The sequence below is a fragment of the Ipomoea nil genome, unplaced genomic scaffold (assembly GCF_001879475.1).
Source record: "Ipomoea nil cultivar Tokyo-kokei standard unplaced genomic scaffold, Asagao_1.1 scaffold3056, whole genome shotgun sequence".
NCBI lineage: Eukaryota > Viridiplantae > Streptophyta > Magnoliopsida > Solanales > Convolvulaceae > Ipomoea > Ipomoea nil.
Window position 1 is genome coordinate 1317304 of NW_017619484.1, and position 17759 is coordinate 1335062.

The following is a 17759-nucleotide window of genomic DNA, read 5'->3' on the forward strand; positions in this document are numbered from 1 at the left end:
TCAGATATAATGCATATGTGCTCGCGATCCCCAAACACATGTGTTGCTAACAATTTCAGGAACCACGTCCAACTATCCCCGGTCTCAGCGTCAACTACCGAGTACGCAACCGGATAGATCTCTTTGTTAGCATTGTAGCCAACCGCTAGCAATAGATGGCCTCCGTACTTCCCGTAAAGATGCGTACCGTCAATGGTAAGAATGGGCAAGCAATATTTAAACCCTTCCAAAGCGGGCTTAAGTGCCCAAAATGCGTACTTGAACGCAAACTCATGCGTTGTCGGTGTGGCCACTAATTCAAAATCAACAACAGATCCGGGGTTCGTTTGTTGTACAGCCAGAAGAAGTTTTGGCATTATATTGTACGACTCATCCCACTTTCCGTACAGATTCTCCAACGCAAGAACCTTGGCATACCACGCCTTCTTGTACCCAACACGCACACCCCAGTGTCCATGAACATCATTGATAATATATTTTATCTTGTATTGGGGATCCCCTTCAATTTTAGATAGAATGTAATCGGCTATGACCCTGCTTGTTAGGTTGTAGTTCGCTCCCCCTTTCGTATAATCAACCCGACATGTGTGCTCCGCATGATACTTTTTGACTTTCCACTTTTCCGTGTTGGAAATCTGGCCGGCTGAAATCATCCACTTACACTGTTGGGGATACAAACATCCCGCCTTCCAATAATTCGCCCTTTTGCACAACGTCGTGAAATGTCTATGCGTACGTAGATTATGGTGGGTCACCATTGCCTTCAGCAGTGCGTAACTGTCGAATACCATGCCAGGATGTAGGGACGAAGTTCCATGTGGAACACCATGATCATACGCTTCATCGTCATCATAAAAACTCGCACCCGCTGTTGGCGTGGAAGATGAAGCAACGATTAATTGTTCAGGAGGACTACCACACAAATCATCAGAAGGATCGTAATCATCATCGTCGTCCCCAGAAGATTCCCAAAAACCATAATCATCCCCGCTATTGGTCTCGGTAAAACCACCGCTTTCGCCTACGACATGTTGGAAATCACGAACCACTGGTTGTTGGTCCAACGTTGAATCCGATGCCACTCCAATATCAGTATGCCCTCTAGACCCCGATAGTGGATCCAACGACATTCGACAGGAGAACAAGTCCAAAGCACCATCACTGCGACCAACGCTTACATTCATAGTGGAGGACGAGACCGTTTGGCGTTTAACAAAAAGTACTAACGGTACGGAAAACATAGACATTGCACCCAAAAAATATAACCATGACTGATTATTATTAATTGGAAACGGAAAAACAATGCCGCCATCATGAAGTGGATTTTGCTGAAATTTACCCCAGATTTTAACAATCTCATATTCACCACGAATTTGGAGACAATTATTCACCCCCGCCACTAGTTCCTCAAATGAACTTGTTTTAGACACAAACAACACATTTTGTGGAGCAATATTGAAGTCAATATCATCTGTACAATCATGTGTAGTTGAAGAACATAACAAAACCGGAACGTTCGTACCTACAAAAACAAAAATAATGTAATACCAAAAAATTATCGAACATATAAAATTCGTTACACCTCCATACCTTCCATTTGGTAATGAATAACCTGAAAACAATAAAAAACAAATTAACAAAAATATTATATAGACAAAACGATGATAAAATTCTTATACACAATTATTTAATGTGCCTTACCTGAATTGTCTTCAAAAAAACAAAATACAATTGTGAAAGGCACAACTTTCACCAACAAAACAACACACCTTAAACTGTCAAAAAACAACCGCGAAAATTGCTCACCAGATGAACACAAATAAAATAAAAACTACGAGACCCATTCACTTGGGTCTCGTCGTTTCATGCCCTGACAAGCCCATGAGGCTTGTCAGGGTTGTGACAACCCTAGTGAGCTGCCTGACATGGCCTTGTCACTTTGTTGACAGCCCACTTGGGCTGTCAACAAGTTGACAACCACGTGGGCTTGTCAGAAATTGACAGCCCATGTGGCTGTCTCCAAGGCTGTCACTGACGTGACAGCCTTAGTATCACATGGGCTGTCAGCTTTGCTAACAGCCCATGTGATAATGGACAGCCCCATGTGGGCTGTCCATTATATTACTCTGTATGTCCATTATATATATATATATATATATATATATATATATATATATATATATATATATATTATGTACTATATATATATGTAGATATATACATACATCTATTTGGTTTGTCATTTTATATATGTTTGCCTATAAATATTTCGATTCATTTCATTTTAGTTCACATACACAGTCAACTATCTTTCGTATACATTACACTAATATGTTTGATACGAACAGGTCTTCATTTTTTTTTTTTTGTCAGTTCGAAATTCTACTTTTAAATTTTTCGACCTCAATTTACTTTTACTGTTATACGACAGTGAATTTGAGTTGGACTTTTAAGTGAGTTTCAACTAAATTTCGCGAATGGTGATTGGTATGGTGCTGGAACGTAACCCCCGTAACCGAAGGAACAGTGAGGAAAAGAAAGCGGCCAATGCCTCCCCTCTGAAACAAATTCCTCCGCCGCCACATGAAGTTGGAGACAGATTCTCAAATCTTCGAATCCTACTCCACTCCTCTCCTCACAGCTGGTCTTTTCTTGGGTGCATGTACGCCCTCAGGTTGCACCTCGGGTTCCGTTTCAGCTTGTTCTCTGGAAAATACACCAAAATATTTTGGTGTAGATCAAATTCATTCTTGCATCAAATTCTGTTCTGTAAATTTTATTACAATGTTGTTTTTATAATGATAGATTCACTGCAATTCAAAATGTACACCTCCATTAACAATTGCCATCAATTGGTTGTAATTTTTTTTGTGAAGTACAACTGACTACAATGAAATAAATTGTTCTGCGCCTATAAATACCCACAAAATCATTCATGCACTTTTCACTCTACTAATTCGCAACGGTAGCATTTAACAACCTTCTTCCAAGGACATTCAATGGTATGCATTTTTCCTTTGCTTTACCTCTTCTTTGCATTACATCTATGTGGATAAATTTATGTTTATTACTAGGGAAAGACATATGTGGTGTTTGTCGGTCGGCAACCAGGGATCTATGACAACTGGGAGGATGCCAAAGCGCAAGTACATCGCTATAGCGATAATTTGTACAAATCATTTACCTCCAAAGAAGACGTCGTTCGTGTGTTCAACAATTTTACGGCTAAACATCAACACGATTTCCACCCGAACACTACAACTGCCGATTCAACTTCAAATTCAACGCCAACAAATACAAACAAATTATCCAATGCCGAAATTTTACATCGTATGAAAGATGAACTAGAACGTGCGAATAACGATCATGTCATCAGAATCCATTCAATCGTTGAAGATTTTAAACAACTACTTTCAAAATAAATTTACATGTATCTATATATTGTTCCAATAAACATTTGTATTCATTTCCGTAAACATTTGATGTCGCCAAATTTTTTATTTTTGGTTTTGACAACAGATTATAACAACATCTGGGGTGTTGCAACGCGCCGACGGTGTAAACGCTCCGATCAGCAAAATTAAAAAACAAATAATAACAAACATCCAAAACAAAAATAAAAACGCAATTAAAATTTGCGTTTTTATTGTGCAAAAAACGCATTTACGACTTGCATTTTCCCCCATGCCATGATGACAACCCATCACTGACATGACAACCCATGCCCGCAGACAACCCATACCCATTTGCGGGCAGCCCATCAGTAAAACGCAATTGGGACTTGCGTTTCACATAAAAACGCAAAGCCCACTTGCGTTTTAAGCTGCTTTATTGGGCCATCACTGACATGACAACCCATCACTACTTACAACCCATCACTGCTGACAACCCATTCGCAAGCCATCAGTATAACGCAACTGGGACTTGCGTTTCACATAAAAACGCAAGGCCCAATTGCGTTTTACGCAACTGTAATTTATAGGGCCTACACATTTAATTGAAAACTTCCTTTTTTTTGGCCTATATATACCACATTGCGTTCGATGATTATGAGTAAAATCAACTTCTTCTTCTTGTTTTCACACCATTGTTACTTTAATTATTTAGTATGTGTAATTCCTTTTCTTTTTACCAACTACCTCATGCTCAACATTTCTACTTTAACGCTATACTGCGGCGTGAAACAAGCGGCCAATGAATTTCAACTAAACTTCGCGACTACGACGTTCAACAGCGTAATGTCATCCTCCACATGCCCTAGCAGACATAGTTGAGTCATTGTTGGGAGCAGTATACATTGACGGGGGATGATCAGTGAACAGTTTTCACCTCGACATTCTGTACTATATATTTTAACGTTGTCTTGTAATGTTAGTGTATCTTTTTTTATCGTATTATAAGGTTTTTTTGGTATTTGTAACAACCACAATACTCACCAATATTAATATCATACTACTACAAATTTCGCACATTGGAAAACGAATCTAGCCTTACTAAACGCAAATCATACATGCGTTTTCAATGCCTATAAATATGTCATGTCCTCTTTACTCCCTCTCCAACCTCTATCATGTTTAAACTACCAATGTATGCTTGTTACTTTTACTTGGCAAATTTCGCAAATTCCAAACACAACCACCCACGTATTCATCTGTTTTTTATATTTTAACCAACTAATGGGAAAAAAATTTCACCGCCGGTAAGTTGTATATTGTATACATATATATCGTGATTATATATACATATTCCGTGTTAATTATTATGATTATAATTTCTTTCACTTTCACTTTCACTTTTTGCAGGTACAAACTATGACAATCGATCCGCAATTAATTCTCGCGAAAAAATTTTGATCCCCAATTAAGTCTCGCGACATATAATATTATGTATTCATAATAAATATGTCGTGAACTATAAAATATATATGAAAAAACAAGCGTGATGGATATTATGACAAACTACAGAAACTGTCACTGTCATGTTTGTTTTTTTCCATAATAAACTTGAATAACACAGTAACTTAAGCCAATGCTATTGCAGTTACTGCTTCGTTATTATACCTTGGCCAGGAAATGATCCTTGCCCGACTTGCATTTCCGACAGTCAATATTATACACATATGCCCTGTTCATTTGTAAAGTACACAAAAATTTCAATTGTACATGAATTTTATATTGAAATAAAATAGCCCGTGCGTTATTTTATATCTATGAAAACCAAATGATATATATGTTTGTTTTCAATTACTCATTAAATACGTTTCGAATGGCGTTCTACCAAAACCATTCTAACCAATGACAAATTAACCCTCGAAAAACTTGTAAAACAAACACACTCACCCGCTGCTAACAATATGTTTCGAACCGAGGCCAACCGGCCTAACCATCATTCAAATAAACATTAAAAAAACTACGCAACCCAACCTTATGTTCACATTTCTTTAAAATATTAATAATAAACCCACTCAATACTTAAAAAACACAAATATACCACTGCTGCCTAATATGGGTTTCAAACCAAAGACTACCAACCCTCACACACATTCCAATACACTTTAAACCACCTACACAACCCAACCTTATGTGAACATTTTTCTAAAATATTCAAAATAAATCCACACAAAACTTAAGACAAAAAACTTAAAATGAACTACTAAATATATGATTCAAACCGCGGCCACACGGAACTAAGAAACTCTCAAATAAACGCTTAACCACCTACGCAACCTAACCTTCTATTTACATTTCTCTAAAATATAAATAATAAAGCCACTCAAAACTTAAAACAAAAATAAAAAACCACTTCTTAAGATAGGTTTCGAAACAAGGCCAACTACCCTAACACACATACACATACACGCTCAACCAACTATATACACCCACATTATATTAACACGGACCAACCTACACAAAAAACACGCCCTACACCAACTAAGCAAACAATTACTATGATTCACAAGCCCTATTCTATACTATTAATACTTGCCAACCTAGGGTACAAAAAACGCACTTGCACAATGCGTTTTATACCTGCACACCGGCGCCGGAATAAGTGTAATACGCAAGTACTTCTAGCGTTTTTTTTATATTTGGAAAAACGCAATTGACTCTTGCGATTTTCATATTTCCGGCGGAGCATCGCCGGTAAACAGTCCAGTAAACCGTCCGCATTTCGGACTTGCGTTTTACGTATTATTTTGGATTATACGTAAAATGCATCTACCAAATGCGTTTAACGTATTCCATACGTAACATGAAAACGCATTTCGTAGATGCGTTTACGGTATTCAGTACAAAAAATGCAACCATGTTTTGCGTTTTACGAAAATAACGAAAAAAAAAAATACCGTGGGACACAACCAAAAACACAAGTGGTAAGTGAGTTTTGCATATTTTTGTCCAAAAAAAAGTCAGCACACATTTTTGTCATTTCTCTCCCCCCTCTACATATTCTTGTCATTTATCCTTCGTTGAGGCTTTGATGGTGTGCGTTCCAGCTCCCAACATCCTGCTTTAGGCCCTCCCATACATCTCTAGCTTTGGGGCATTGTCTGAAAATATGGAGAGCGGTCTCCTCTTGATCTGGACAGAAGGAGCAGCTTCCGTTCATCGTGAAACCTCTCCGCTTTCTCTCTGCGTTCCCCATAACTTTTTCATGAAGGATTATCCACAAGAGAGTTCTCATCTTCGCCGGTGCTTCTATCCTCCAAATGTTGTTCCAAACTACTTCCTGCGCATCCGAGACATATCCATGAATCACGTTATATGCTGATCGGACAGAGAACATACCTGAAGCTTCCGGTGTCCACACTGCCTCGTCGTTATTATTTGGTTGATGCCAGTTATTGCAATGCTAATTAAAAGCTTCTTCAGAAATAGCAAACCATAGGCCCGCTCAAGTGCAAATAAGTTGAGCTCCAGCTCCGAACTGTAAAAAAAGAAAAAACAAAAAAACAATTTTTTTCAAGAAAACAAAAAAGATTAACCAAAAAAAAACCGCAGTAATTTACACTTAAGTCTAAAAATAAGTTCTCAGACTCAGAAAAAAAAAAAAAAAAAAAAAAACAAGTTGAAACGTTTACCTATCCCTTCTCTGCAACTTCAACAAATACTCTTTTTTCTTTGGTGGGGGCAACTTCAACAAATGAAAGAAGATGAAAAACAATAAAATACAACAGTTTTTGCGACCACGTACTCGTCTTAAACTGGTATAAAATGAACATTTGTGTGTTTTTTTATAAAATGAACATTTGACAAATGCAAGTGGGACTTGCCTTTGTGTGTGTGTTTTTTTTTTTTTTTTTTTAATTTGGTCAACATCGACCACGTACTCGTCTGGCGGGAGCTCGGGGAGTGTTGGAAGAAGAAGCATGCAGCAGTTATAATTAGAAGGGTCTGATTGTAAATTCCCTTTTGTCTTCATTCTGTTAGTCCGTTACAACTCCCTCTTCCCGCTTCCATCTTCATATATATTGTAATCTGCCTTCTCTAATAAATCAGTTTTTCCATTCTTCTTTACCAAAGCTCCCTTACTGCTTAGTTCACATGTAAACATCTTCCATCATGGTATCAGAGGTTCCTTACCGGAACACTTACGCCGCAGCTGTGATCGGAAATCAATCCACACCTCCGATCGTCGGCGAACCAAGTCAAGCCGCCCACAACATTCCACCTCCGATGTCGACCACGATTCCACAAGGGAATCCGAGCTCAGAGCAGTAGAGAAGTCTGGAGGACATGGAGAATCCGTTCTTCCTCAGCCCAAACGAGAACCCTAGCGCAGTGCTGGTCAGTCCTCTCCTCATTGGAAGCTCCAACTATGGATCCTGGTGTGCTTCGATGCGGATCGCCCTAGAGATTAAGAACAAGTGGTGCATCGTCAATGGGAGCGTCATCGAACCGAACAGAGAACACAGACAGCATACGGCATGGAGGAGATGTAACCTCATGGTATGCTCCTGGATTTTTAAATCTGTTCATTCGTCTATAGCTCAGAGCATCTTGCATTTAGACAGTGCTAGAGCTGTTTGGGAGGATCTGCGGAGCAGATTCTCTCAACATGATGCTCAGAAGATCTCTCTCTTACAGAACGATATATATGGCCTTAGGCAGAGAAATTTGTCCATTAATGAGTATTACACCAAGTGTAAGACTCTGCGGGAAGAAATGAACACCTTAAGACCCCTTCCACAATCCAAATGTGAGCCGAAGTGTAGCTGTGATCTAATTGGTCAGATTAGAAAGGAACGTGATGAAGATCAGGTCATACGTTTCCTCCAAGGCTTAAACGATGAGTATAACATTTTAAAATCGAATGTATTAGTTCTTGATCCGTTACCGGATCTATACAAAGTGTTCGTCATGGCCGAAAAAATGGAGAGACAGATCTCATTCACTAATCTGAGCATTGGCAACTCAGACATCACTCAAGCCAATGCTGTTCATAGCCAAGAATCTTCTGAAGAGATCATTGCAGCAGTAAACACCTACAATTACAGACGAAATGGCAACAATAATAAGAGTGCAAAGTGCACTTTCTGCGGGATGAGTGGTCATACTATTGATAAGTGCTACAAAAAGCACGGATATCCACCGGGATGGATTCCGGGCTTCAAATCGAAGGGGAAACAGCAGCAATCAGTAGCAGCCTTGACGGATACCACTGGAGATTCTGGGAGCACATCTGAACAGCTCCAGAAAATTCTATTATTGCTCCAGAATCAGATTGGACAGACCTCAAACACAAAGGCCTCAGCAGCAGTGTCTCTAATGCCAAACTTCAATAATTTCAATGAAAAAGACCCTGCAACTGAAGGCAAGTACTCTAATGCTCATATCAATTCTATTTCTCCGTGTGCTTCTACTTGGATTATAGATTCCGGGGCTACGGATCATATCACTTGTTCTCTTGATTTCTTCCTTGATTATCATGCTGTTCAAGGAACTGAGGTGCATTTACCTACTGGAAATCACATCACTGTCAGGCACATAGGGAATATTGCCATCAATGGTGGAATATGTTTGAAGAATGTTCTTCATATCCCCTCCTTCAAATTCAACATCATATCAGTGAGTAAACTTTTACAAGATGATTGCTGCACCCTAACTTTTACATTTGGACAGTGTGTGATTCAGGATGCTCTTGAAAGGAAGATTGGTTTAGCTAGACAGGAGAATGGCCTCTACATTCTATCTCAGCCTTTGTCAAACGCAAGTCACGGCAGTTTTTCTGTTCAATGTAATAATGGTGTCTTGTGGCACCAAAGATTGGGACATTTTCCCATCAATAAACTTCATTTGTTGAAAGACATCAAAGTTTTAAATACTAAACATACTGCTTGTGATATTTGTCATCTAGCTAAACACAAGAGATCTTCTTTTCCCTTAAATGTTACCTCCACAAAGAAATGCTTTGAATTACTTCACGTTGATATTTGGGGGCCTTTTCCAGTTTGCTCACAAAAAGGAGAACGATATTTCCTAACTATGGTTGATGATTATTCTAGGTTCACATGGCTGCGTTTATTGAAGAATAAGTCAGAGGTTAGGCATCTTATTAAAAGCTTCCATGCAATGGTGTTTACACAGTTTGGTGCTCTCATTCAAACCATCAGATCCGACAATGGCCTAGAATTCAACATGCCCGAGTTTTTTGAGGAAAAAGGCATCATTCACCAAAAATCTTGCCCATATACTCCGCAGCAGAACGCAGTTGTTGAGCGCAAACATCAGCATATTCTCAACATTGCAAGAGCACTCCGGTTCCAAGCATGTCTTCCCCTTGAATTTTGGACTTACTGTGTGATGCATGCAGTGTTTATAATTAATCGATTGCCATCACCTGTTATTGAGCTTTCCATTCCATACTTTCGTCTATATGGGCAGAATCCGGATCTCACAAACATCAAAGTGTTTGGATGCTTGTGTTATGCAGCTAACCTATCTCCAAACAAACACAAAATATCTCCAAGAGGCAGGAAATCTATTTTTGTTGGTTTGCCAGCCCAAACAAAAGGGTATCTTCTTTATGACATTCTTGATGGTTATTTATTTGTCTCAAGAGATGTGACCTTCTATGAGTCACAATTTCCTTACTCGAAGGAACCAGTGCATATGGAAATCGAGAAATCTCAGACTAATGAGCCTTCTCTTCCGCTCATCCCTGTCACAACCTCTGTCGATTATGGAGTTTTTGAGCAGCAGTTAGATGGCAGTCCGTCTGTTAACACCACTCCACCAACAAATTCTCCTGCTAACTCCTCATCTCAGTTTCTAAAAACAGAAGAACAGGACCTCGCGAGTCAGCTTCAAGGATCAGAACCCCCCAGTGCTGCTAACACACAAGATTCAGAGGAGCATTGCCTTGATGTCCAAGAGGCCAACAATATTCTGATAGCTCCTAGACGGTCTGATAGGCAGCGATGCATCCCACACAAGTATCGGGATTATTACTGTGATAACACCATAAGCAAGAGATCATCCCCTCATAAATTATCTAAGGTGATGTCTATTGATAATCTCTCTCAATCTCATAGGATTTTTTCCTTGGCAGTGACATCTACAGATGAACCAACAACATACAACCAGGCTGTCCAGAGTGATTGTTGGAGAAATGCTATGAATGCTGAAATTAGAGCCCTGCAGGAAAATAATACTTGGGAGCTCACAGAATTGCCTACTGGTAAAATCCCCATCGGATGCAAATGGGTATACAAGGTTAAGCTTAAAGCCGACGGATCAATAGAGAGATATAAAGCCCGATTAGTAGCCAAGGGCTACACTCAACAGCTGGGCATTGACTATATAGAAACCTTCTCACCAGTTGCAAGAATAACCACTATTCGCATCCTCCTAGCAGTGGCTTCATCTCGTGCCTGGCATGTTCATCAACTCGATATAAACAATGCTTTTTTGCATGGTGATTTAACAGAGGAGGTCTACATGAAGCTGCCTCCTGGATTTGAGTCTGAAAATCCCAATCAAGTGTGCAAGCTATGACGTTCCCTATACGGCCTCAAACAAGCTAGTAGGCAGTGGAATGCGAAGTTGAATGAGGCTCTATCGAACATGGGATTCATACAATCAAAGTCTGACTCCTCCCTATTCACCAAAGGCTGTGATGATAATTTTGTAGCAGTCCTTGTCTACGTTGACGACATTTTGGTGGCCAGTCCAGATGTCTCTCTAATCCAAAAACTCAAAGCATATCTTGACGCTGCCTTCAAGATCAAGGACCTTGGTGAATTGGGTTATTTTCTGGGAATCGAAGCGCAAAGGAATGATGCTGGTTTAAACTTATGCCAGCGCAAATACGCCCTTGATATCTTAGCAGAAACGGGCTTCCTTGAGTGCAAGCCTGCCTCTTCTCCCATGGTCCCAGGCCTTCATTTGTGCCATGGTGATGGTGAACCGCTCACAGACTCTAGTTCATACAGAAGACTTGTTGGTCGTTTGTTGTACCTCACGGCTACAAGACCAGACATTGCATACGCTACACAACAATTAAGTCAGTTTGTCGATGCTCCAACTGACAAGCATATGAGAGCTGCACACCGTGTCTTACGGTATATCAAACAAGCTCCTGGCCAAGGCATATTCTTTCCAAGAACTGAAGCTATGCAACTTAATGTTTTTTCAGACTCCGATTGGGCTACCTGCTCTGAAACCCGTCGCTCAATTACAGGTTACTGCATTTTTCTCGGAGAGTCCTTAATCTCCTGGAAATCAAAGAAGTAAACGACGGTTTCGAGATCTTCATCCGAAGCCGAATACAGGGCTTTGGCAGCCACTGTCTGTGAGGTTCAATGGATTAATTTCATTCTCGATGATTTACACACACAAATGGCGAAGCCTGCAGCAGTCTTTTGTGACAATAAATCCGCCATTGCTATAGCTGAAAATGCGGTCTTTCATGAACGTACGAAGCATATAGAAATTGATTGTCACATCGTACAGGAGAAGGTATCTAAGGGAGCCATCAAGCTACTCTCTGTGTCTTCCTCAAACCAAGTTGCTGATGGTTTTACAAAGGCCCTTCCCACGCCACAATTCAAGTCTTTCACATCTAAGTTGAACATACAAGACTTGTATGCGCCAACTTACGGGGGGGTGTTGGAAGAAGAAGCATGCAGCAGTTATAATTAGAAGGGTCTGATTGTAAATTCCCTTTTGTCTTCATTCTGTTAGTCCGTTACAACTCCCTCTTCCCGCTTCCATCTTCATATATATTGTAATCTGCCTTCTCTAATAAATCAGTTTTTCCATTCTTCTTTACCAAAGCTCCATTACTGCTTAGTTCACATGTAAACATCTTCCATCAGGGAGAAAGAGGAAGCTGGCTAACTTCATCGGTAAAGCTCAAAAACCACCTCCGGTTTGTAATGCTCAGATATATGCACGTCACTGTTACGTGCCAGTCAATTCACGGACTCGAGGCTGTAAAGCTTAACATCACTGCCGGTAGATCTGATCATATGGTCAGAAGTTTTTTTCTGCCTGACCTTTGAATTATCCCCTTATTTAATGTGTTGCCGGAAAACTTCCATTTTCCGGCAATTGGAAACTAATTGAAGAAAAACGAATACTTGTTAACATAAGCCAGCTTCCTTTTCCTACCCGAGCTCCCGCCGGATGGGTACGACGTCGACCTTTTTTTAAAAAAAAAAAAAAGAAAAAAGAAAAAAAAGGCACAAATTGGAGAGCTGCCAATTTGAAGCCCAGGAACCTGTTGTTCAGGGATGCTGAAACTATTAAAGGAACAGAAGTGATGCTAAAATGGGATTTGGTTGTCTTAGAGACGAGAATGACAGATTAATTGCGGCGAGGGCCGAGGGGCGTCCAGTGGAGGGGGCGAAGACTTCTTTGTATTTTTTATTTTTATTTAAGGAAAAGGGATTGAATTGCAATATTCAAACTATTTCAAGGATTTATTTGAAATTCCAAAACACATAATATATATCCCTTCAATTCCTTTTTTATTTATCCCTAAATCCCTAGCATGCTTGCTTGATCGAGGAAAGCAGAACACCTAGCCGCCACTTCACTTCCAACCGGTAAGAACATCTAATTCGTCCTTTATTTTTATGTTTCAATGTTGCAAAATTTATTTTATTGATTCTGAGATTGAATTCATTAATAATGGTGGCAAGGCAATTCTCTTTTGTTCTCTCATTGTCTATAAAATTTTTCAACAACGCGTATGTCTTTGCATTCAATAGCGTAGTATATCTATGAGAAAGTGTTAAAAATAGATCTGTATAGTAGTCCTTTCTGTTATTGGATGTTGTTTTGTTTTTCCAGGATAACATCTATGGGAGAATCCAAATATGCTTACTTGCTCACTGATGACGGGCTTTATCGTGTTAATATCCCTGACTTTGATCTACCCCACCAGCCCCAATTCAGGCTCGAGTGTGTAGGTACGGAATTTGGTGCTATCCATACCTCAACTATGGGAATCTTCAGCCAAGAGCAGGATGTATATTTGTTTGGGGGCGTCTGGTATGAGTACAGGAAAGGTCCACGTTATAATAGTAGCATGTATTTTTTCAATCCTCGCCAGGTCAAGGAGAAGGAATATCCCATTAAGGATGTTGGGGAAAATTGCAACGCCAACGCGCGATCTGGAAGCCTTTTAAGACGCACGGACACTACGGATGTATGGTAGAAAGAAAATCTGTGCCGTGTTATAATAACACTACCTTAAAAGCGTTATTTACCCGGTAACGGTGCAGTTAGAATCCTGGCACGCTTTCGACCGGCTACACAGACCTACTACGGATAGCTTGCACTAGCAATCGCGTAGGCGAACCTCACTATTGCTCAGACGACGGGAGGGAGAAGGAGAATCGAATAAATGACTCGAATTCAAGGTGTCTTTTGAAACGATGTTGGAAGCTGCTATTTATAGTAAGCAGCCCCTCCATCCCACCCACATGATGGACACAATGTTTTGTCCACATTTTAGCGCTTTTGGCGCTACACCTTACAAAGGAGCACATTTTGCGCTACCATGTAATGAAATGGATTTTCCATTTCTTAATCAAATGACAAAGTCAAAAGGGGTGAGGTGGACGCTTTCATCTTTCATTTTCCCAACAATCCCCCACAAATTAAAGAGGAAAGGAAAAGGGTAAGGTCTGAGCAATACAAATGAGTTGATCCTAGTGACACTGAGTAATCTACTTCCCGGGAGTGATGTTAATCTTGAGCTCACCGGTTAGATAAATTTTGAACTCGAATGCACACACCAACTCAAAAAGCAGGTTCTACAAAAGTCAAACTCTTTGACTTCTTATGAACACCCTTAGTATTAAAGAGTGTTACGTCTGTCTCAAATATGGACTTCTACCCTGTCAAAGTCTATCACAAAACAGACTTTTAAATGCTCCCAACTATCCCCCACCATTAAAGGGATTTAGGCTGATGCTATCATTGCCTGATAACGATCAAAACAAATTTTCATGCCAGTGTATAAAACTTGAACTGTCATATAGTGACATTAAGTACTTCTCTAGACGGGAGTGAATTTGATCTTGAACTCATCGAATAGACAAAGTTTGAACTCAACGCACTTAATTTGCTTTGGTCGCCTTGAATCTCATGAGGTCATACTCACGACCCTGAGATATCCCCTGTTAGGTCTATTCTAGGATAAACCTTCAACTCTGTCAAGTCTACCTCATCGCAGACCACCATGATCGGCTACAGAGTATTTATGGGTCTCAAACCCATTTCCCTTGATGTGTCAAGGACGGCCTTTCTGTTTAGGCCCTTTGTGAAATGATCTGCAATTTTCCTTTCAGATCTCACAAAAACCATTGTGATTACCCCATTTATTATTAGCTGCCGTACAGACTCATGTCTGACTCTTATGTGTCTACGTTTCCCATTGTAGACATCGTTTTGCGCAACACAAATGACAGTTTGTGAATCACAATGTGGTGAAGGTGTTGGACACTCCCACAATTACACGGTTATCACCATGTTTCTTAGCCACTCAGCTTCTTGGGATAACCCCATTATCTTTCATAAGAGGCGGTTAGCCCTTTTCTACTCAAGTTAGGGATCTCTTTAGGTCTATCTCAACATAGACCATGGTAGCCCTTTTCCACTCAAGTTAGGGATCTCTTTAGGTCTATCTCAACATAGACCATCCCAATTGAGTATAAGGCACCAAGAGCACTTTGTACTCATGTCATTATGCGGTGAATTCATTAGGTTTGTCTCAACAAAACCACCCTTTCTCAAAGAGTTATGAATTCATTAAGAGCTGTAGCTCAACCTCACAAGTACACACACTGTCGGAATGACCAACTAGTGTACTATTTTGTAACTCTTTTCATGGCTTCGTTTGACCACAGAAGTGGGATCTACCACGAATTCATTACCACTTGGACTTCAAGTCCTTCCAATGAGTCAACGACTAATCCTCATAATTAGCCCTCAAGTAAGTTGATTCTCTTGACCAAACTTACATGCACTTTGACGAGTACTTCGTTTACTCGTAAATAATCCCTTGAGATTTTCATGTTTAACATGAAACATTCTCTTTCATCATTATTCTCAATACCACAGAGAAACTTTTGATGAAAATATAAGGAGTTTATTACCCCCACAATGCAACACTTACAAATAATTTTGTCAAACGTATTTGATCTCTTACCCAGACTGATATTTGGTGCCCAACTTTAGCTCCTTTGTAGACTGAGTTTTGCCGACTTACTTTGTGGACCATTATAGCAGCTTTGCACTCTGCCTGATACATGCTCAACAGTTGAATATATTTCAACAAACTTGGTCATCTCAATTGATCACAATTACCCTTTAACTAGGAATTATAGGTATTTCAATATGACTCAACCAAGAGTTTAAATAATATATATACAAATGCTCATTGTTAGTAAGCCATAGAAATAATGTTGTCCACATGCTACATCAAGTTGAACAACATAATCACAAATTTCACATCATATTCTTATAAGAAATTAATCTCATACAAAAGGAATATGTTTAAGTTCATATTTATTCGGAATATCTCTCAACAATGAGACTTCAGAGTTACCACTAGCACAATTTTTCCTTCCCTTAAGGAATTTAAAACTCATATAAAGCATTCATAGGATGCAAATCAATATTACTATTGCAGTACTTCAACAACTTCTATTGCAAGGCTTTGATTGTATTAGCAACATATGAAAGTCAACCTCATTTCAGGTAAAGATCAAGTGGCGCTCTAACTAGCCTGCATGATCAACACCCTACTTCTTAAAAACTCCCAGGTCGAGTGGTGAAACCGAAGTTTACTTAAAAACCATCTTCCTAGACAGAGTGTTCAAGAATGATGACTTTTCTATGTTCTCACTAAATTACAATTGAAGCCTATGATATATGCTCTTATTTTTATACAAATAATTTTGGTAAAAGATTTGAGCAATATCTATGCACGAATTATTTCAATCAATGTCATTAGTATTCAAAACACTAAAGAAATAAGTACTACTAAGTAATCAAAATCTAGACTGCTCAACTAGAATTCAGTACTAAGATAACCATACTTCATGCGAACCCTTAGAACCAGAGCAAAAATAGTTACTCAAAATAACTATTTATTTAAAGAGACTCAATACTCATCTTGTTCTGTCAGATTGACTTTTGCTGGTTTTGCCCTTGTGATGGTAGCACTGGTGTGCTCGGTGTCCTTGCTTTCTGCACGCAAAACACCTTCCTTTAAACTTCTTGATTTTTCTACTCCTTTCGTTGTAGACGGTTCTGACACTTTGATTTTCATTTCCATTGGCACCGTACTTTTCTGACAGTGATTCCCAAATGACTTTTGCCGAATCTTGTTTGACATAGATGTCGAACAATTCGTCATTCATTTGTGACAGTAGGTATCCTCTGGCTGCCGCATTGTCATTTCTGAATTGAGTCAGAGTTACACCCGGTTCTTGACCCGGAATGTAATCTATTTCAGGACTGCTTTCTCTCGATTCTTTACCCGGAGTGTAATCAGGTTCATGATTACATTTTGTAGCACCAAACGGAGAGAACACTGTTGGAGTAGGTTCAGGTGCAACTGAAAATAGCACGTAAACCAACTTTAATTGTTCAAAAAGAATAAGCATTCTTTGAGCCCATCTGTTGTAATTTCTCCCATCAAGCGCGGTGATCTTTGATAGATCCGGTATGACAGAAGGTGTCATAATGCTAAAGGTTGACTGTTGCAAATTAATGCTTTTAACTGTTGGGGAAAATTGCAACGCCAACGCGCGATCTGGAAGCCTTTTAAGACGCACGGACACTACGGATGTATGGTAGAAAGAAAATCTGTGCCGTGTTATAATAACACTACCTTAAAAGCGTTATTTGCCCGGTAACGGTGCAGTTAGAACCCTGGCACGCTTTCGACCGGCTACACAGACCTACTACGGATAGCTTGCACTAGCAATCGCGTAGGCGAACTTCACTATTGCTCAGACGACGGGAGGGAGAAAGAGAATCGAATAAATGACTCGAATTCAAGGTGTCTTTTGAAACGATGTTGGAAGCTGCTATTTATAGTAAGCAGCCCCTCCATCCCACCCACATGATGGACACAGTGTTTTGTCCACATTTTAGCGCTTTTGGCGCTACACCTTACAAAGGAGCACATTTTGCGCTACCATGTAATGAAATGGATTTTCCATTTCTTAATCAAATGACAAAGTCAAAAGGGGTGAGGTGGACGCTTTCATCTTTCATTTTCCCAACAAAGGATAC

At 39.7% G+C, this 17759-nt stretch overlaps 1 protein-coding gene across 1 annotated transcript; it reads left to right on the forward strand.

Moving 5' to 3' along the window:
* The first annotated feature begins 11066 nt into the window (after window positions 1-11066).
* LOC109164055 (uncharacterized mitochondrial protein AtMg00810-like) lies at window positions 11067-11735 on the forward strand. The gene has a single exon (XM_019312809.1). It carries the CDS (start codon window positions 11067-11069, stop codon window positions 11733-11735), a length of 669 nt encoding a protein of 222 aa, XP_019168354.1.
* Window positions 11736-17759: the final 6024 nt, after the last annotated feature.